This window comes from Actinia tenebrosa, unplaced genomic scaffold (assembly GCF_029948245.1).
Source record: "Actinia tenebrosa isolate PJP-AT-01 unplaced genomic scaffold, QUT_ActTen_1.0 PGA_scaffold0__85_contigs__length_37466705, whole genome shotgun sequence".
Classification (NCBI taxonomy): Eukaryota; Metazoa; Cnidaria; class Anthozoa; order Actiniaria; family Actiniidae; genus Actinia; species Actinia tenebrosa.
In genome coordinates this window covers 18,698,451-18,717,746 of record NW_028292569.1, presented here as the reverse complement: position 1 = coordinate 18,717,746, position 19,296 = coordinate 18,698,451, and the positions used below count along the sequence as shown (strand labels likewise).

Sequence of the window (19,296 nt, the reverse complement as noted above, 5' to 3'; positions counted from 1 at the left end):
AACAATTAACGTAATGATTCATCGTCGTCGTAGCTAATAATGATATTAGCAAAAACACTATCATCCAAATCGAAATAAATCATTTTAAAAAATTTAGCTGATCTAATTAAGTTTGCGAAATAAGGCTGGCGCCAAAATGCATTTGTTCTTAAAAACTAAAGTAATCTATGAGTGGCATGTAATTGTAAGTTGGCGTCATAATTTATGTAATGATGTTTGAGTGCTGAGGCTGGTTTATCTAGCTAAATCGAGTCCCATAGATAAAATTAATGGTTGCGGGTTTAGTGCAGCAAGAGAGCCAGCCCGTACCGCTCGGAACGAGTTACGTGATTGGATCAAAAAACAATAGATTGGTCATCCAAACATTAGCACTAAACCTAACCTTACAAAAGCGGTACTGTACTTGGATTACTCCAGCAAGAAATCAAACACAATAAAATATTAAGAATACTGATCAAAATTAATTATTCCAAAACAGCTGTAACCGAAAACCGAAGGTCTTTCTAAAATAAAAATATTAATTTCACTGATACTTTTTATAGCGATATTAAAAACTACAAAGTTTCCGGATTTTCCCGGAAATTATTTTTGAAATTGAAAAAGAATAATTTCAAAGTTGACATTAATTTTAATAACTTCGTACGTGTTTTAATGGTTGGTTAGGAAATTAAATGGGAAATCAAAGTACCTTATCTAATCTGATAAGAAATATGTTGGTTCTTGCGTCATATATTCAGTAAAGACTAGAAAATTCGGCGTGAATTGAAAGTCATAGGAATATAAGAAATAGGAAGGAAGACAGGTAAACATTTAGAGTGTTGCTTGGATTTTTCGTTGGAGGCCCATTTGCGCAAATAAGTGTGAAATTTTTACATCATGCCTTTATTAAGATGGCAGCTTTTGTCATACCGGATCGATTTCACTTCTGTAAATACATCAATCTAAGTAAGGAAGCTATATTAATACTTTATTCCGTTTTTGTACTCATTTAACAAGATTTGCAACGACGTTACACCATAAAAATTGTCTCACTTTTGGGAGACAAAATTCAGTCCTAGAAACTGCGCTTAAAGATGTCATCTTCGCTGGATCCCAACTCGAGTATTAACGGATCTTTCCTTAATTCATCTTCGTCACCTCTTAAGCAAAATACACCGTTCTGGATTCTCAACGTTACCCAGAGCTATACTATTCCATTTACAGTGTGTTACGCCTTGATTCTGGCCTTGTCCGTTGTAGGCAATACTTCCATTATTGCTATTGTTTCCAGAAATGCATCGATGCGAAGTACCATCAACTATCTGATCGCCAACATGGCTGCAACAGACTTGGTTTCGTCAATTGTTGTGATATCTCAATACTTCTCGATTGTTCATAATTTCTCTTACGAATGGAAAGTTCCCGGAGTTCTAGGGAAAATCTTCTGTAAGCTATGCCCCTTCATTCGCGATGTTTCGCTAGCAGTCTCAGTCTTCAGCATGGTATCTATCGCTTTTGATCGGTTTTTCGCTGTTGTTTTCCCAATGAGACGAACACCTCGACTTCTACACCTCCGTGTCCTCTTACCAATCATTTGGTGCCTATCACTTGGAACATTTACGGTGCATCTGTTTAACTATCAAACCATCTCAATCCAAGGAGTCAACTTATGTTTCCATAAATGGCCTCTTGGAGACTCTGAAACGGTCTTCTACTTTTCCAAATTGATAGGGCTTTTTCTTGTACCATTGGCTATCATTGCCATTTTGTACACTTTAATTGCATTGCGCATGAGACGCCAAAAAATCCCCGGACAACAATCTTCTGACGCTACAGAAAGAAGAAGGAGACGCAACAACAACGTTCTTAAGACGTCTGTGACGATAGTTTTTTTCTTTTTCTTGTGCTGGTGCCCTTATCAAATTTTGTTGTTCAAAAAACTGGTAATTTGGGGAGCAAAAGGCATTCCTAAAACTCTTGCTTCAAGCGTACAGGTCTTGACACATGTTTTCAATTTATTGTCGTACATGAGCTTGGCAATTAATCCTTATATTTGCTTTGCTTTCAGTTCTAATTATAGGAATCGTGCCAAAAGCCTTTTCCCGTTTTCTCTTTTCTTTATCAATCGAGTGTCGAATGATTCCATTAGGATGACATGATGTCGTGCTGTACATACGTACAGACAAATACGTACGTACAGAGTACCGTAAGTTAGAAAACCGTAATAGGTTATTACGTTTTCCACTTGAAACAAAAGTTATATTAGACACACGCATATACGCAAAGACAGAACGACAGATAGATCAAGAAAGACCAAAATCTTAGAGACAGACAGACATTAAGATATATGCACATAAACCTTAAAGACAGAGATAAAGAAAAACAAAGAAACTAATAGACAGACAGACACAAAGTGGTGACGGCAGGCACACCGAAATCAGTTGCCAGACAGGAAATAATGGAGAAGTCAGACAAGATGGTCAGGTAGTATACAGACAGACAGACACACACACAGACAGACAGACAGACAGACAGACAGACAAACAGCTACCTTGAATGACTGGATTGATTTTCTTCGGAGCAAGTCGCACCATTGCAGCCATATGTCATGGCTGAGCTTATTTTGTTGAAATTTCAAAAGTTATTTCGGGCATATGTATGTACCTTCCCGACTTTCCTTAGTTGTTCGTGCTATGTCACACAAGGTCCATAGTTTAGTAAGAGAATCTTAAAAGTGTACTCTAAGTGCAAAAATATATAATTATGTCTTAAATACTGTTATACAAATGTTCAAGAAGGATTCTTATATCACCGGAATAAAAACTAGTTGTGGGGAATATATTTAAGTTTAATAATGTTTCAGTTTTAAAAAAATCAAGTGAGCATCGCAACATTTAGTAACTTCAACGTCAATCACAGGGATAATGTATTCATCTCACATGAATATGTAACCTGCTTAATGAGCTTCAGATTAGAATTACCAAAACTTCCTTTTTTCCAATCACTTTAGAAATGACCCATTTCGAACTCATTCCTATATAACTAGTTGTGAAAGAATTGAAAGGGGAAAATATTTATCACACATGAATTTTATGCTCTCTTGATGGGTTTCAAGTGAAAAGTGCGATTGCATTTTTTTTTTTAATTTTTTAATTTTTTCAATTCATGAAATACCGCTATTACAGAGGTGAATCAAAGAATATGTGAAGGAGGGGAGGAGGGGGGGGGGGGATTTGGCATTAGACTAATCTCCCCGCTTATTAAGCAAAACGAAACAAGACAAGGTCTGGGCGCATACTTCCAAGAAGAATTCTTAAAATATGGATTCCAGAAACCATTTCTTTCGTTTTGGGGATATTTCCTGCGTTCTTGGCACAAATGCAATCAAACTCAGGGGGCCTCCTAAATCTCCCCCCACCCCTCTTCCCCTGTATAACACTTGACTACAGAGAAAATTAAGTCAACGATAAAGCAGTGCCAGACGAACTTGCTTCGTACATACTCCAAAACGTTGTTCTACGTCATCAAGGTCGGCTGCTATCACGTATTCGTGCAAAACTACATGTATGAGCTGATGAGCAAATACTAGGAAACAGCTTTTCCATGTTTGATCACGTAGAATGAGATCAGAAATAGCAAAATTCAATTTTTTCTCCGAACTCCCTTTAGTATCAATGACCTCTTTTTTCCCCCGGACTCCCTTCTTTATTTCCAATTTTGAAGGCTCTACTATAAATATAACTATTATTTCAAGACACCCCTTTGCAGCGCCACTCAAAATTTCATGAGGTTCCTATAAATAAATGAACAAACAGTCCCTAAGATATCATGGAGGTTGTCAAACAACTTCTGTTAACAAATCAAAGTATGATCCAGTATTGCTTGTATGTTGCCGTCCTCTTAAGGGTTGTTCTCAGGGTTCAACGTTTTTTCTCCCTCCACAAATAAAAGTCAACTTCTCTACTCACTCCATTTATCATGTGTCAGAGAGATAAAAGCAACGGGTTTTCCATTTTTTGAAATTAAAAAGCTTAATCTAAAACTCAATCTTTTAATCTATCATATTTTTCTCTGACGAACGGACAAACATGTCAAGACCGTTTGCCGTCATTTCATTAATGGATTAATGATTGAGACGCAATCGACAAAGACGTATTTTTCTTTGATCAACTGAAGTGAGCTGCAGAGCGAGGTGTTTCTTCAGGCAAACATTTGACACTTTCGATGTTCCAAATATGTTAAATTTAAACAGAATCCGGAAGGAGAACCTGTGCAACCATACTTAAGAACAGCGGTTCTAACTCCCATCGTAGCTCTTCAAACCATTCACAAAATATTCATCTTTGGTGGGAAACTTTCGCCTCTACTTCAGAAAAACGAAGATGTCTTAATCAGCTTACACTAACGCTACGCACAACGTTAATGATAGGTCATATTACGGATGTCATTTACCTTAGATCGAGGAAAAAAGGATAACTGATTGAAACTTCCCTCAGCGCACAGTTTTTTAAAGGAAAGAAACAAAGGCACATGCGTTTAAGAGTTGACGTCCGAGGGTTATTTATTGTTGAGGAAATGTTTATGGCTTTTCTGTTTGATGAACAGTTTTAATCACTGATAGATGAAGCAGTAAGCCGTGTGGGATGGGCTCGGAAATCATATAGGAACATGCGTAATAGGTAAATTACGAGCCTTGTATGAAACGACTGAAGAAGAGTGAGTTTTAATCACTGTTTCTTTCACAGCACAAATCGCGGGAAACAGGAAACAGCAATAATAGTCAATATTTGGTCTAGTCAAAGGAGCTTGTTGCTAAGTTAGTTGTCGACACTACCTATCTATAAAAGGGAACGTCCAAGGTTCAGAAAAATATAGTCTTCGACACATGACATATCTAACTAGATCATAACTAGACTGGTATATTACGTGCGGCAAGTTAAAGATGATCTCGGATCCAAGCGTCAACGTTACTTTCTTCAATACCTCGTTTGTGCCACGGCAACCACCACCATGGATCATCACCATCCCAGAGAGTCAGAGAATAACATTCATAGTGTGTTACGCCTTGATTCTGGTTTGGTCTGTTGTAGGTAATACTTCCATTATTGCTATTGTTGCCAGAAATCCATCGCTGCGAAGTACTATCAACTATCTGATTGCCAACATGGCTGCATCAGACTTAGCAGCATCAGTAGTCGTTACAGCACGTGTTTTCTCAATCTTCCATAATCTGTCCATGGAATTTGAAGTTTCGGGAGTTTTAGGGAACATGTTCTGTAGGTTAGCTCCTTACATTCAAGACATCTCGATATCTGTGTCAATCCTCAGCATAGTAGCCATCGCAGTTGATAGGTTTTACGCTGTTGTTTTCCCAATGACACGAACACCTCGGCTTCTAGACCTCCGTGTCCTCTTACCAATCATTTGGTGCCTTTCACTGGGGACATTTACAGTGCATTTGGTAAACTTCAAACTGATATCCCCTATCCAAGGCGTTGATGTTTGTATCCAAGAATGGCCTACTGGAGTAGACTCAATCAAGGCCAGTACCATATTTTACTTGAGCATTTTCACTGTATTTTGGTTGGTACCGCTAACAACCATTGCCATCTTGTACACCATTATTGCCCTAAAAATGAGGCACCAGACAATTCCAGGACAACAGTCATCAGATGCTGAACAAGCGAGGCGAAAACGAAACAAGAGTATCGCAAAAATGGCCTTTGCAATCGTGTTTTTCTTTTTCTTGTGCTGGTTTCCGTTTCACACTATTTCTATCTTGAAGCTTGTCGTTTGGAAAGGAAGCATCCCCAACGGTGTAGATCCTCATCTGTTGGTTACTTTTCATGACACCACAACCATGATATCTTACGTCAGTTTTGTAGTCAACCCTTATGTTTGCCTTACGTTCAGTTCTAAACTTAGAAAATGCTTCAGGAATCTCTTCCCGTTTTCTCTCTGCTTCGCTACGAGGATTAGTCCTCTTGGCGTATCTTCCCAGTGGACTTCGAATGGTACTTCGACAACGGGACAGCAAAAAATGGTCAGGTTTAACAGGACTACTTCACAGGCTCACCGCGAAAACAAATCCAAGACTGATTCGCGTTAAGACTATCATCATATACTAATCTACAACGTATGGACAACACAGCAACACAAAGGCGATGGTCAGTTTTAACAAGACACTTCAGAAGTCTACTATACAAGAACACATCCAAGAATGAATCACTTTAAGAATATCATCAAATTATTGTTTACAACATATGGACAGCACAACAACGCAAGGCGATGGTCAGTTTTAACAAGAACACTTCAGAAGTCCACTATACAAGAACACATCCAAGACTGAATCCCTTAAAGACTGTCATCAAATTAGTGTATACTACATAGGGAAAACATCTGGATTTTTTGTGTATTTTTGTTGATTCCTTGTGCTTTAATTAAAAGGCACTATAGATTCTTCGGCTTCAAGCTTTTTTGCTAGATTTAAGATCTCATTCAAATCTCATTTTTTACTTCTCTCCACGTAATCTATGTTTAAAACGGTTTTAGCTTTCCGTTAAATCAGTCTCCGGTGATAAAACCAATATAAAAACGTATTTCTCTATAAACTTATTTCTCAATTTTTACGTGACTTGAAGTTGTGAAAGGTTTTTAGGGCACTCTTATTCAGTCGTTTCATATAAGGCTCGTAATTTACCTATTACGCATGTATTTCTCTATAGAGTATTTAGCCGTTATCAGTTTTCAAGTCAAACTTTTGGAATATATATTTGAATTTTAACAAGGGGTGGGTCACCTGTTCATTTTACTTTTTGATAATTGAATATTTATGGACACTGCCCCCCCCCCCCCCCCCCCCCCTACTTTCAAACCAGTCGCTTTTGTTCTACGTCAGCTAAAATGGCTACCAGCACTTATTCGTGCAAAACGACACGAGTGTAAAACGTCTGCGCATGCTCTAAGTCCTTATGCAAATTAGCCAAAACGTCTCCTTGATAAAAATATATGCAAGTTTGCCTTTCTAACATGCCTGATAAATGGACTTCACAAAATTCGAAAACTTAGTGTCCATGCTTGAAACTTAAGGCTAATTCTTTCACATTGTGTTTGTTAATACAGTATCTTGGTCTCATAAAAGTACACTCGCGAAATGTTTTCTATACTCGGAGAAAAACGAAGATTTGTTTTCTCACTCAAGCTCTTCTAAATTCTTAAAAAACGTGCTGTAGTGTCGTGCAAAGCTACATGTCTTATCTGATGAACATGACAATTTTATGACCAAAATGTTATGAAATATTTAGGAAACAAATTTCATCCCAGTGTAAATAGATCTGTTTGATCAGAAAAGCAGTGTTATTTAGTTATTGCCCTTCTGTTTGGTCGTTGCTTGTACTTTTTTTTTTTTTTTTTTTTTTTTCTCCGTCCGGACTCCGCCAACTGTTTTTGATAATTTTGAAAAAAAATCCCTACTCTTTTGAATTTTGTTAAAGACATGTTTCGACAAGTGTAGAATTTTTATCAATTTTATCGTCTGCTAATTTCTCGACAACTTACTTTTAAATCTATTGATGTTCATGATGGCAGCAAGACTGCTTCAACATTTCTGAGACACTGAATCAAAGTATAGTTGAATAGCTTTATTATCTTCTTGAGTTCACCGTTTTTCCTCCCTCCACAACTGAAGACCAACTCCTAGATTTAACACACACACAAAAGAAAAATACACTAAGACGATTAAAAAACGCATTTGAAAACGCTCTCCAAGGTGGTAACATTTTAAGACAGATGCATATAGTGAGAAGTGTGAACGCGAAGGCTTTCGATGCATTTACGGTTAGACGAAAACGGAGCGTTTGGCCAAAATGCATTAGTTTAGACGTGGACTAAATGAAAGAGAAACAACTGTTCTTCTTCCTTCATGATCATTTACTATACTTGAAAGATAAAAGCGACGGATTTTCGTAATATCGTCCTGAATGTTGAATATCATAATAATAAACTGCGAAAGGTATAGTTACATCCTTTCATCTAAAAAGCTCTTTCTGTGGAAATTTATTTTGATATAGATAAGATATAAAGCAAATGACAATAAAAGGTATTTGACTCTGGAAAGTAGCAATGTAGAAAGTAGACATGATTTTATTTCAATACCAGTCTCAAATCAACAGTCTTGACATTATGATTCGAGTGTATTTATGGGATTTAGGATGTATACCGAAAGAAAATTTTTTGCACGTTTTGTCTGACGCAAATTAGAAATATATAGACACAGATGTCAAATGGTCGCTTGCCTGATCACATCTTCAAAGGGAAAGGTATAAATAAAGGCACTGCATCGCGATGATTTAAGAGATTGAAGCATAATTGAGCGTGCACAAGATCATCTGATCATTATATAAGGAGCTTTCCTGTTACTCTTTTCAAGATTTGTTATTCTCAATCATGAATTCAAGTCTAAACAGTCATTCTTCAATTCATCGGTTCTACAACAGCAACAAGCAACGAGTCATGGATCATCATCATCCCAGAAAGTCAGAAAATATCATTCTTATTGTCTTACGCGGTAATTCTGGTCTTGTCTGTCGTAGGCAATACTTCCATTATTGCTATCGTTGCCAGAAATCCATCGATGCGAAGTACCATCAGCTATCTGATCGCCTATATGGCTGCAACAGACCTGGCAGTATCAGTGGTCCTCACTGGATGGTATTTCTCCATCTTTCACAATCTTTCACATGAATGGCAAGTTCCTGGAATTTTTTGGAAACTTGTTCTGTAAAATATGTCCCTACATTCGCGATGTCTCGATGGCCGTATTAATCCAGAGCATGGTAGCCATTTTCTACATGGCATGGAAAAACCTTTATAACTTCAAGAAGCCGCACTCAAACTATACTTTCTTTCGGGTTATTCCACATCTTACCCCATGTAGAATCAATACTGTGAATATTGTCAAGAAGGGTGATAGGCACTTTAATATTTACGCAGTAGCTCAAGGTGCTTATTGTAGATCTTTTTCACCTGTTTTACGGTATATACATATGTCAATTCTGCTCGATTCTTTAAAGGTCTAATTTTATTTGCGCGCTAGAAGTAATTTATGAAACCGACATAAATACGAGGTTGGTCTGAAACTGAAACTTATTCTGCCAGTGTATCGTGTAACGTTCTTCAGATGATGTCTCTTCCAACAACTCAAAGTCTCAACGAAAGCTTCGTCAATGCATCGTCACTACCACAGCAATTAAAACCGCCATCGTTCATCCCAGAGAGCCAGAGAATAACATTCACAGTTTGTTACGCTTTAATTCTGGTCTTGTCTGTGCTAGGTAATACTTCCATTATTGCTATTCTTGCCAGAAATCCATCGATGCGAAGTACCATCAACTATCTGATCGCCAACATGGCTGCAACAGACTTGGTCGCATCAGTGGTTGTTATAGGGCGATTTTTATCCGTCATGCACAATTTATCTAAGAAATGGGAAGTTCCTGGAGTTGCTGGGAACATTCTCTGTAAGCTATGTCCCTTCATTCGTGATGTCTCAATTGCTGTGTCAATCCTCAGCATGGTCGCCATTGCGTTTGATCGTTTTTTTGCCGTTGTTTTCCCAATGAGAGCAACACCTCGACTTCTTTACCTCCGTGTCCTCTTACCAGCCATTTGGCTTGTAGCTCTGATTTTTTTCTGTGCATCTGGTGAACTACAACCTCGTTTCTTTTCCTGACGGAGATTGGTGCTACAATTCATGGCCTTTGGGAATCGATGAACAAAAGGCTATAATTATTTACCATGCAGTATTTCTTCATTTTTTCTTTCTGCTTCCATTGTTGGTCGTCACAATCTTATACTCAATCATTGCCTTCAAAATAAAACGCCAGAACATTCCAGGTCAACAGAATTCTGCAGCAGAAAATAGACGCCGAAAACGAAACAATAAAGTCATAAAGTTGTCCTTGACAATAGTTTTTGGATTTTTTGCTTGTTGGACGCCCATTCAAATTTTCGTAAGTTTTGATATTTTCGTTTGGCAGTGGAAAATTCCATCGAGTGTTCTTCCTCACTATGATCTGATATCAGAAGTCCTTATTTTTATTTCTTACGTAAGCTTGACCACCAATGCATTCATTTGTCTTGGGTTTAGTTCGAACTTTAGAAAAGGCGTTCGCAATCTTTTTCCATGCTGTTTGTTTTTTGTGAGTAGAGTGGAGAATCTCGAGGAAGGAGCTCAAAGCAATCGCGTACAACAAAGTACGGTAATGTACAACGTCAATGACTAAGTTTATTTCCATAATAGACCGATGCATCCTTGCTATTCTTGAGTGTCCACCCAAACACTGGGTAGTTTCCCAATGAAATACTAAATGTCCGACGAACAAACTCTAATAAGCCAGTTTATAGTTTAAGTGCTGTTTAATAAACGAGCAGGAGTGTTTTATCGGGTTTAAAACCACGAGGCGTAGCCGTAGGAGATATAAACATTTGAAATATCGATATGCAAATGAGATGACGTAAATTCAAGACTAGTTTATTATACAAAAATGCTGTTGTGGAAAGTACTGCTGTTTTTTCATTTGCAAATCATCCTTATAACTGAAATATATGACTTTGTACACTTTTAGGTTATTTCACTTCAGAACACTTGTCGTAAATCACACTGCAAAATGTAACCCATTCTTGAATTTACGTCATCTTATTTGCATATTGATATTTCAAATGCTTATTTCTCTGAAAAGAGAAAACCACACACAAAAATACTGCAACCACACTACTACACTGTTCACACATAAGTGATTTTGAAAATAAAATTTTATCCTTGATTTAACAAAACACGCGGGATGTTGGGAGAACACGAGAGGAGCGTAGGAAACTACGACGCGTAGCGGAGTGGTTTCCAGCTTCTCGAGTGTTCTCTCAACATCCCAAGTGTTTTGATCAGAGTATCAAACACAGAAAACTGTTTTTGATTTGTTTTATAAAATAACAAACGCGAAAAAAGATCGAAAAAAAGCAAAGTTAGGTAAATTCTCCCTACGTGCAGTCTTATTCAAACTGACCAATGAGATTAAAAATGACGGTAGCATGTTTTGATACTCTCATCAAACATGGTTTTCGACCAATCATAGCGCGCGTAGTATCCCAATTATTTTATTAATGTTTTTTCTTAATGTACCTTTAAAATGGATTGATTCTAAGACACGCATTTATAATTTTCAGCAATCGGTATCTACTCCGTATTGCCTATCAAAAGACGGAAGATTTGATGTTTGGAATCTTTTTGGGAAATAGTATAGAGTATATAGCAATAAATAAAATGCTGCTTTTGATCAATCACTTTCTTCTCTATCTAAAGCATTATATTATTTACAATAAATCTTGAGAAACTCATTTGTCCCCAAAACTATTTATTCCAAATTAAAACTATTTATAACCTTTAAAATTAAACGTAACGAATGGAATATATGGTATTTGTTTGTATTGTCATTTTATATCGGACTTAGCTGATAGAGGGTGTTCAACCTTGTGACTCAAAATCCCTTGAGATATAAATAACAATGAAATAGCCGCCATGTTGGTTGATCTAACAAGACAAGCTAATGAGGAACGCTTCGTTTTTGTCAACCAGGATGGCGGCAATTACGTAACATGCTCCGGCTCTATTGTATTGCATTTTGTAATAGTATAAACTTTATGTACCATATATTGTATAATTAGCAATTATTCGCCGAAGGCGAAGTGAATATCGTGGAATATTTACCGAGACGCGAGTCCCATATACCAACTTGTGTACAGAGTAACTTATTTTTATATACAATAATTCAATAAAAAACATACAAACAGAAACTTAAACTTTTAGCAAAACTTTTAGGCCATACTTCGTTGCCTTTTTAGTATTGATAGGAATGGCAGTTACTTTCATTTTTTCAATTTCCTCATAGGAAATTGTAGCAAAACGACAAGTTGGTATATGCTAAATCTTCATATGCACTGTAAATGTAGTCCTCAATGTAAAACTTGAATAAAGATTATTTAAAAAAATACTTTATATTAGAAACACATCTGAAGGCGAAACAATTGTTGTCAAACACCTTAGCATTTGAGTTTGTCCCACGTAGCAACAGTAACTAAGGAGAGGTAGAAAACAATAAATGCGGGATCGGTGTATTTGCAGTCGGGTGTTCCCCTTCTAAATAGGACAAAGGAAAAGTACAGGACAATAATAGGACATTAGAAAAGAAACCAAGAACAAATCTTTTGTTCAAGTCAACCAACATGGCGGGGATATGACATCACATTCTCATGGCCGAAAGAAGTGGCCGGCATTTTAGTCAACGAACTTGACGGTACAGTAATTTTCTACATGCCACTAAAAAGGTGGATGCACCAAATAAATACTCGTGTAGAGAAAATAGATAGTACTATTAAATGTTACAGCCCATAAGCTGTTTAAAGCTCGTTATTAAGCAATAAAGTGGACTATTACCGCACACTCTTCATTGGACGAAATTTTCCCAAATTTAAAAAAAAAAAGCTGGCTGCACCTTCAAATATCTACAGTACGTAAACACTAGTTTCCCAGAAAAACTGTTTTTTCTTCTGAGTTTGCTCTTTCTAATGAATTCTGTAATATAAAGAGCAGCTTATGAATCACGGCAAGACCATTAAAGGCGAATGCTTGGGCTGTGTAAAGAGTCGTAACAAAAGCCGTCAAAAATCTTTGGCAAGATGACCAAAAATAAATTAAAGCTATACAATTTTACGAGGATTTCTGCTTCTAATAATACAGAGCGCTAGCTGTGTAAATGTAACTGTTTATCTGACCACGGCGGCGTTACAGTCTGTGTAATTTACTAAGCAAGAATTTCATAATTGCTTGCAACAAATAGCCGACATTTCCTCACTCACACTTACTTATTTCCTTAAAAGTGGATACAAAGGGAACTTTAATAGATAGTAATGGCTTTTTCTCAATGATCAAAATATTTTTGAATCGAAGATTTTAATGGACTTAATTGGTGAAACCATGGACAATATTGTTGGCTCTTGGTGACAGCTTGTCCATTTGGATACGGGAAGGTTTGCAAAGTGTGTGTGCACAGAAGTTATTCATATACGCATTCTGTTCGGTCATAATCATTGTGCTACGCATGCAGAAGGATAACTCTTGAGGCAGACATAGTTAGATAAAGTTCGAATACTAATCTCTCAAATCACTATCTTTTTACGGGTATGTCTAATACGAATTCAAGTCTTCAACCCAACTCAACCTTTAATTCGTCTTTTCCACATCAGCAATTTACACCGCCATGGATCTTGAACATACCAGACAGCTACAGAATATCGTTTATTTTATCTTACACCTTGATTCTGGTCTTGTCCGTTGTAGGCAATACTTCCATTATTGCTATTGTTGCCAGAAATCTATCGATGCGAAGTACCATCAACTATCTGATCGCAAACATGGCTGCAACAGACTTGGCAGCATCAGTGGTCGTCACGGCACGTCTTTTCTCCGTCATGCACAACCTTTCTAAGGCATGGGCAGCTCATGGAGTTTTTGGGAACATGATGTGCAAGCTTTGTCCATATATTCGTGACGTTTCGATAGCAGTGTCAATCCAGAGCATGGCAGCCATCGCATTTGATCGGTTCTTCGCTGTTGTTTTCCCAATGAGGCCAACACCTCGAATTCTTGGCATTCGTGTACTTTTACCAGCCATCTGGTTCATAGCTCTGGGATATTTTTCTGTGGAGCTAGTAACTTATAAACTCATATCAATATATGGGGTAGAATTTTGTTATTTCATATGGCCGTCTGGTGTCGATGGTAGAAAAGCAGATAATATATTTTACTTTACAACTGTAACTTTCCTCTTTCTGTTACCTCTTTTGGTCGTAAGCTTTGTTTATGCTGTTATTGCCTTGAAGATTAGACGACAGGTTGTACCTGGTGAACAGTCGTCCTCTTCCGAAACCAGGCGACGAAAACGCAACAAGAATGTCATCAAAATGGCTGTCAGCATTGTTTTTTGCTTTTTTGTCTGTTGGTTTCCCTATCATGTTTTTAATTTTCTTTTGGGATTTGTTTGGAATGGAAATGTCCCGCAAGTTATTCGTCGTCACTTTGGTCTCATTTATGACATAATCATTCTAGTATCCTACGTAAGTTTGATCATCAATCCCTACATTTGTTTTGTGTTTAGTTCAAACTATAGAAAGTCCCTTCGAAACCTTTTTCCATTTTCGTTGTTCTTTGCGACAAGAATCGGCTCGTTGGATGACACTTCGCAAAGGTCAGCAACGAATCGCGTGCAACAGACGGAGATGTACTTCATCAGCCAGTAGAGTTAGTGCTAAATACCACTTTAATAAAGAGCGCATTTAGAATGGCCTAAGCAGGTTCAAAACTGCATCTTATATATCTGTATAATATGCTATCAATCAGTGGATAGAATGCTAAATACCACTTTGATAAAGCGCATTTAGAATGGCCTAAGCAGGTTCAAAACTGCATCTTATATATCTGTGTATTCTGGACGAAGAGAGTAGAGATCAGATCTGTGAAATATACTTGGCACGTAGCGGCGCACGAAGAACTGGTAATAACTTTTAGTATTTTTACACAAGTGAATATAATAAATTCGGCGCGCTCATTGATCACAGTTTATTACGTCTTATGCTGCTATATTCACCTATAGGTCGCAATATATATATACCTACAATATAGCGCGCTACCTTGTCGATTTGTGCCGCTTGCAGAGATAAGTAACATTGAAAAAAAACTCTCTCTCCATTACTTAATATATTCACTTGTGTTCAAAATACTAAAACAATTATTCGCCCTCATATTCTTCGTTATCTGAATGGCGAATGAAAAACGCATTGTATAGCGCCTTTGACAGTGTATAGACACTGTATAGACATTGTAACCGATACGAGATGTGACAGCTTGGGGTAAAAACTCCACAAATTGAAGTGCAGTCACGAAAAAAATGTAAATAATATTTAATGAACAAAAGTGCCAGCTGCAAAAGGTGTGATCATGAGAAACCCTAAGTTGACTGAAAACTGTACGCTTTATGCATAGATTATGCTATTTTTTTGTTAAAGAAAATGGTCAGAAACGTCGAAAGATCTTAGTAAAAGCCTTGCTAGGAATTTTGGTTCTTAACTAAAATGAACCATCGGGAAATTTTAAACTTTGCAATAAAAATACCGGCTTAAGACAGTGTGGCATGTAAATCCTTTTTTTGCAGCAAATAAAACGAGACTAATTTGACCTATGTATGATATTCCAACCAAGTTTGGCAGAAGTATTCCTTATTCTTGTGTGCGATTTGTCCATTTTTTAAAGGGATTAAGGAACTTAGTCTTAGTAGAATAAGGAAATAGCATGAATAAACAAAAAAGGCACCTGCCTTGGAGAACAGTAAATATAGGTAGGAAGAAATTGTATTCCCTATTTAACCGAAGTTGACGTAAATTCACGCGCTTATTATCTTTTTTGGGGTTTTTGGCGTGGATTCAGACAAAATGACAATATTCCTCGAGTGTTACCATTTCATTGTCAGCCATCTTCATTTCTTAATGAGGATACTTTCTTTGAACATTTTCAACTCGTCTGCATATCCATTTTCACTCAGTGGTTCCAGAATGGCAGGGTGCAGAATGTTTTCAAGGGGGGGGGGGGGGGGTGGCTGAAAAGCATCACATATCGTCCTTTTAGGTTTTACCTTTATGTTTACCATTTTTTAACTCGAAACCTAACTTTGTATCTCATTTTCGAACCCTGAACTCAGCATAAATATGTGAGTAGAGTTTATTGCGTCTCTTACATGAATTTTTTACAACTTTAGTGATGAAAATGGCATAGTGTCATGCGAACGGAATTCGTTTGATCTAAACTTTCATTCAGAAAACAACCCACGCACGTTTTCAACATCCGATATCAATGACTTCTATCATCATTCCCTATTAATATCCATCGACATCGAAATAGACCCTTTTCGAATTCCAAATTACCGCTGTGTTTCTTGATTACAGACTCATTTACTCAGGCTTAGCCTCGAATCAGTGTCTAATTACTCGCAAATACCAACGGTAAAGTAAAGAATGCACAACTTCAACAATACGAACACTTTGAAACTTGATGGACCTTGACTGGAACACGTGAATATTCTTCACAAAATCGAGGCTAACCCTGAGCAAATGAGTCTGTAATCAAGAAACACAGCGGTAATTTGGAACTCGAAGAGGGTCTATTGCCATCACTATCATTGCCATCAACATCAGCGCCACCACCGTCATTACTATCGTCATTGCCACTCGACCAATATTACCACCACCTCCATTATAATCAGCACTTTTATAACCGTCAACAACCGTTAACTGTCATTACAATCGACGTCATCACTATGATTATTACCATCAACATCATCATCGCTGTCACTATCATCATTATCACTATTCAAAGTGGCCACGAAATCTTTTATAACCGTGAACAACCGTTAACTGTCATTACAATCGACATCGTCACTATGATTATTACCATCAACATCATCATCGCTGTCACTATCATCATTATCACTATTCAAAGTGGCCACGAAATCCCAAAGGAGATTACTTATTCAGTGATATGCATGAATTTTATAAAATAAAAATAGCATAAAAATAAAATTGCGAATTCAATTCACCGTTAAAAGCCTATATGTTTGAGCTACTAAATGTTCTTAATCCAGAAATATCCGAGTGTTTTTTACGCGATACTCGCATATGTGTTGGAGTCATGTTAAAGGGGCGCTTGGATGAAAATGTATAAAAATTGACTTTAAACTTAGTTAAACGTATCTGTATGGCCCCATAGTAGCCAAGCAACATATTTTCTTCACAGTAAAATGTGTCGGATAAAAATTATCAATTTTATGCAGCAAAAAAAAAAAAAAAAAAAGCTAGGAAATGACGTCATTTACTCAGCCCTATTGTTCTTTTCTCTTTTAATCCAAAATCTCTCAACTGCAAGTGGCTCCCAGGCGAAAATTTTCACTAATCTGGTTTACATAATCATAATTGAGTCAAATTATCCACAAATACTTCAATTATTCGGACTTTGAAAAAATGGGGCGTTTTCATCAAAGTGCCCCTTTAATTAAAATGATATTGGAAAGCGTTCAGATAAATCGAAAATATGATGCGCTATCAATCATGTATCACTAAGTGTGAATTGTCTTAATTTGAGAGTAGACAACGTTTACTTAACTGATAAATGAGTTTTTGGAATTGATGTTAGTGTTGAAAGCATCACCCTTAAAAGGAAGCTTTTGTAAACATTAGCAAATCATTTAGCACTTAACCGAGAAACAAAATTGGAATTCTGTTGACCATCTTTTTCAGTCAGAGTTTTGACGAGCAACAATAATACAAGCGCTAGAGATTATTGAGAACCTTGGTGTTTTTTTTCGGGATGGATATGCACCTTCCAGCAAACTTGAGCCTCAATGAAACCTCAATAAATTCATCGTTTGTACTACAGCAGAGGTGGATCATCACCATTCCAGAGAGTCAGAGAATAACATTCATAGTGTGTTACGCTTTGATTTTGGTCTTGTCTCTGCTAGGCAATACTTCCATTATTGCTATTGTTGCCAGAAATCCATCAATGCGAAGTACCATCAACTATCTGATCGCCAACATGGCAGCTACAGACTTGGTAGCATCAGCGATCGTTACAGGATGGTATTTCTCCGTCTTACACAATCTCTCCCTGGAATTTAAAGTGTCTGGAATTCTTGGAAGCTTCTTGTGTAAGGTATTCCCTTACATTCGTGACGTCTCGATATCTGTGTCCATACAGAGCATGGTAGCCATCGCATTTGATCGACTTTTTGCTGTTGTTTTCCCATTAAGAGCAACACCTCGACTTTTGGACATTCGCATTCTTTTACCATTGATATGGTTTTTGTCCCTCGGATTCTTTTTCGTACAACTGTTGAACCACAAACTGTTGTCCCTTCAAGGAGTTGACATTTGTATGCCAACATGGCATCCGGGATCTCACAAAATATTTTATGTGACTATCAACTTAGTGGCGTTTTACTCTGTACCATTTGTAATTGTCGCAGTTTTGTACAGTGTTATAGCCTTAAAAATGAGATTCCAATCCATTCCCGGGGAACAGACACCTTCAGTAGAAAAAAATAGGAGAAAAAGGAATAAGAAGGTCGCCAAAATGGCTTTCGCTATCGTTTTCATCTTTTTCATTTGTTGGACTCCATTTCATATTCTAAACACCATGAATTTGTTCGCTACTCAATGGCTCTCTCAAGAGATTTCCGTAGATCACTTGAAATTAGTTTCTGAAACATTTATCTTCATTTCTAATGTCACTTTTGTAATCAATCCGTACATTTGTTTTATTTTTAGTTCTAACTTTAGACAAGGTTTCAGGAAGACATTTCCATGTTCTGTTTTATGTGCTGTCAGAATTGTTCCTGAAGGAATTGTAACTTCAAATGAGGCCATTCTTGTGACCTCCGGTCGGTAGTGGCGCGCGTGGGTCGTGGTATGTGAAACAGTCCCCTTTACAGTTTCTGGTGTCATCTTGAAAGGTGGCCGAGCATTTGCATCGAAGCGAGACGAACCTAACAACCGGTTTTTCATAAAGCCTTTTAGTGTGCCCTATACTAATCATGCATTTATAAGCTACATGGATGACATAGAGGTTGAAAACGAATTTTTAGAAATCACTGAGGATCGAAGTATGGATCTATTAGGACAGACAATACGCTTACCAAGAATGCACAATTAATCCTTTAAAATGCCAGTGAGGTCACTGAAGGCAGTAAAGAACTGTGACAGCCATAATTTGATAGAGAGAATCGCCCCTGAAGCTCAAATTTGTTTTCCCTTTTTTCTCGAAAACCTCCACCTACGGTCTCGTGCAATTTCAACTCTTCGAAAAACACACTCGTGCAAATTAATCACAAATTGAACTCGAAACCGTGTTATTACCTATACTAATGAAGGCCAGACAATACGTACTCTCCACAATACGCAGCTGTTAATATCACATTTGAATTTCATATTTTCCAAAGGGATACTCGCATGCAAAATCTGAATATTTTCAACATCTAGAATAGACCATTTTTGTGAAGGTTGCCGGCAAGGCATGAAAACGGGTCATCAAAAAGGGTTTGCAACTAGAAGTCTCAAAAAGTTTCAATAAAAGGATAACAATAATTTGTCTTTCTATATAAAATACGCTGGTGTATCTCGATGACTGCCTATCGATTTTCTCGGTTTTTCCTGTGTACATCT

General features: G+C 37.2%; 5 protein-coding genes and 1 pseudogene across 6 annotated transcripts in view; all 6 read left to right on the top strand.

The window, feature by feature from the left end:
* The window catches only part of LOC116295227 (ATP-binding cassette sub-family C member 4-like), a 61,928-nt gene that overhangs the window by 19,474 nt on the left and 23,158 nt on the right, over positions 1-19,296 (top strand). The gene's annotated exons all lie outside the window — the stretch shown is intronic.
* On the top strand, positions 733-2,818 carry LOC116295226 (QRFP-like peptide receptor). Its single transcript, XM_031702987.2, has one exon. The coding sequence runs from the start codon at positions 1,074-1,076 to the stop codon at positions 2,136-2,138; it is 1,065 nt and encodes a 354-aa protein (XP_031558847.1). The 5' UTR covers positions 733-1,073; the 3' UTR covers positions 2,139-2,818.
* Positions 4,156-6,492, top strand: LOC116295224 (QRFP-like peptide receptor). Its single transcript, XM_031702985.1, has one exon. It carries the CDS (start codon positions 4,922-4,924, stop codon positions 6,086-6,088), a length of 1,167 nt encoding a protein of 388 aa, XP_031558845.1. The 5' UTR covers positions 4,156-4,921; the 3' UTR covers positions 6,089-6,492.
* LOC148913638 (QRFP-like peptide receptor) lies at positions 8,309-12,451 on the top strand (annotated as a pseudogene).
* Positions 13,115-15,243, top strand: LOC116295225 (substance-P receptor-like). Its single transcript, XM_031702986.2, has one exon. The coding sequence runs from the start codon at positions 13,213-13,215 to the stop codon at positions 14,326-14,328; it is 1,116 nt and encodes a 371-aa protein (XP_031558846.1). The 5' UTR covers positions 13,115-13,212; the 3' UTR covers positions 14,329-15,243.
* LOC148913637 (QRFP-like peptide receptor) lies at positions 17,385-18,523 on the top strand. Its single transcript, XM_089025777.1, has one exon. The coding sequence runs from the start codon at positions 17,444-17,446 to the stop codon at positions 18,521-18,523; it is 1,080 nt and encodes a 359-aa protein (XP_088881903.1). The 5' UTR covers positions 17,385-17,443.

Excerpts from the sequence above, each read along its gene's own strand:
- LOC116295226 (XM_031702987.2), top strand. The coding sequence starts at position 1,074 with ATGTCATCTTCGCTGGATCCCAACTCGAGTATTAACGGATCTTTCCTT.
- LOC116295224 (XM_031702985.1), top strand. The coding sequence starts at position 4,922 with ATGATCTCGGATCCAAGCGTCAACGTTACTTTCTTCAATACCTCGTTT.
- LOC116295225 (XM_031702986.2), top strand. The coding sequence starts at position 13,213 with ATGTCTAATACGAATTCAAGTCTTCAACCCAACTCAACCTTTAATTCG.
- LOC148913637 (XM_089025777.1), top strand. The coding sequence starts at position 17,444 with ATGGATATGCACCTTCCAGCAAACTTGAGCCTCAATGAAACCTCAATA.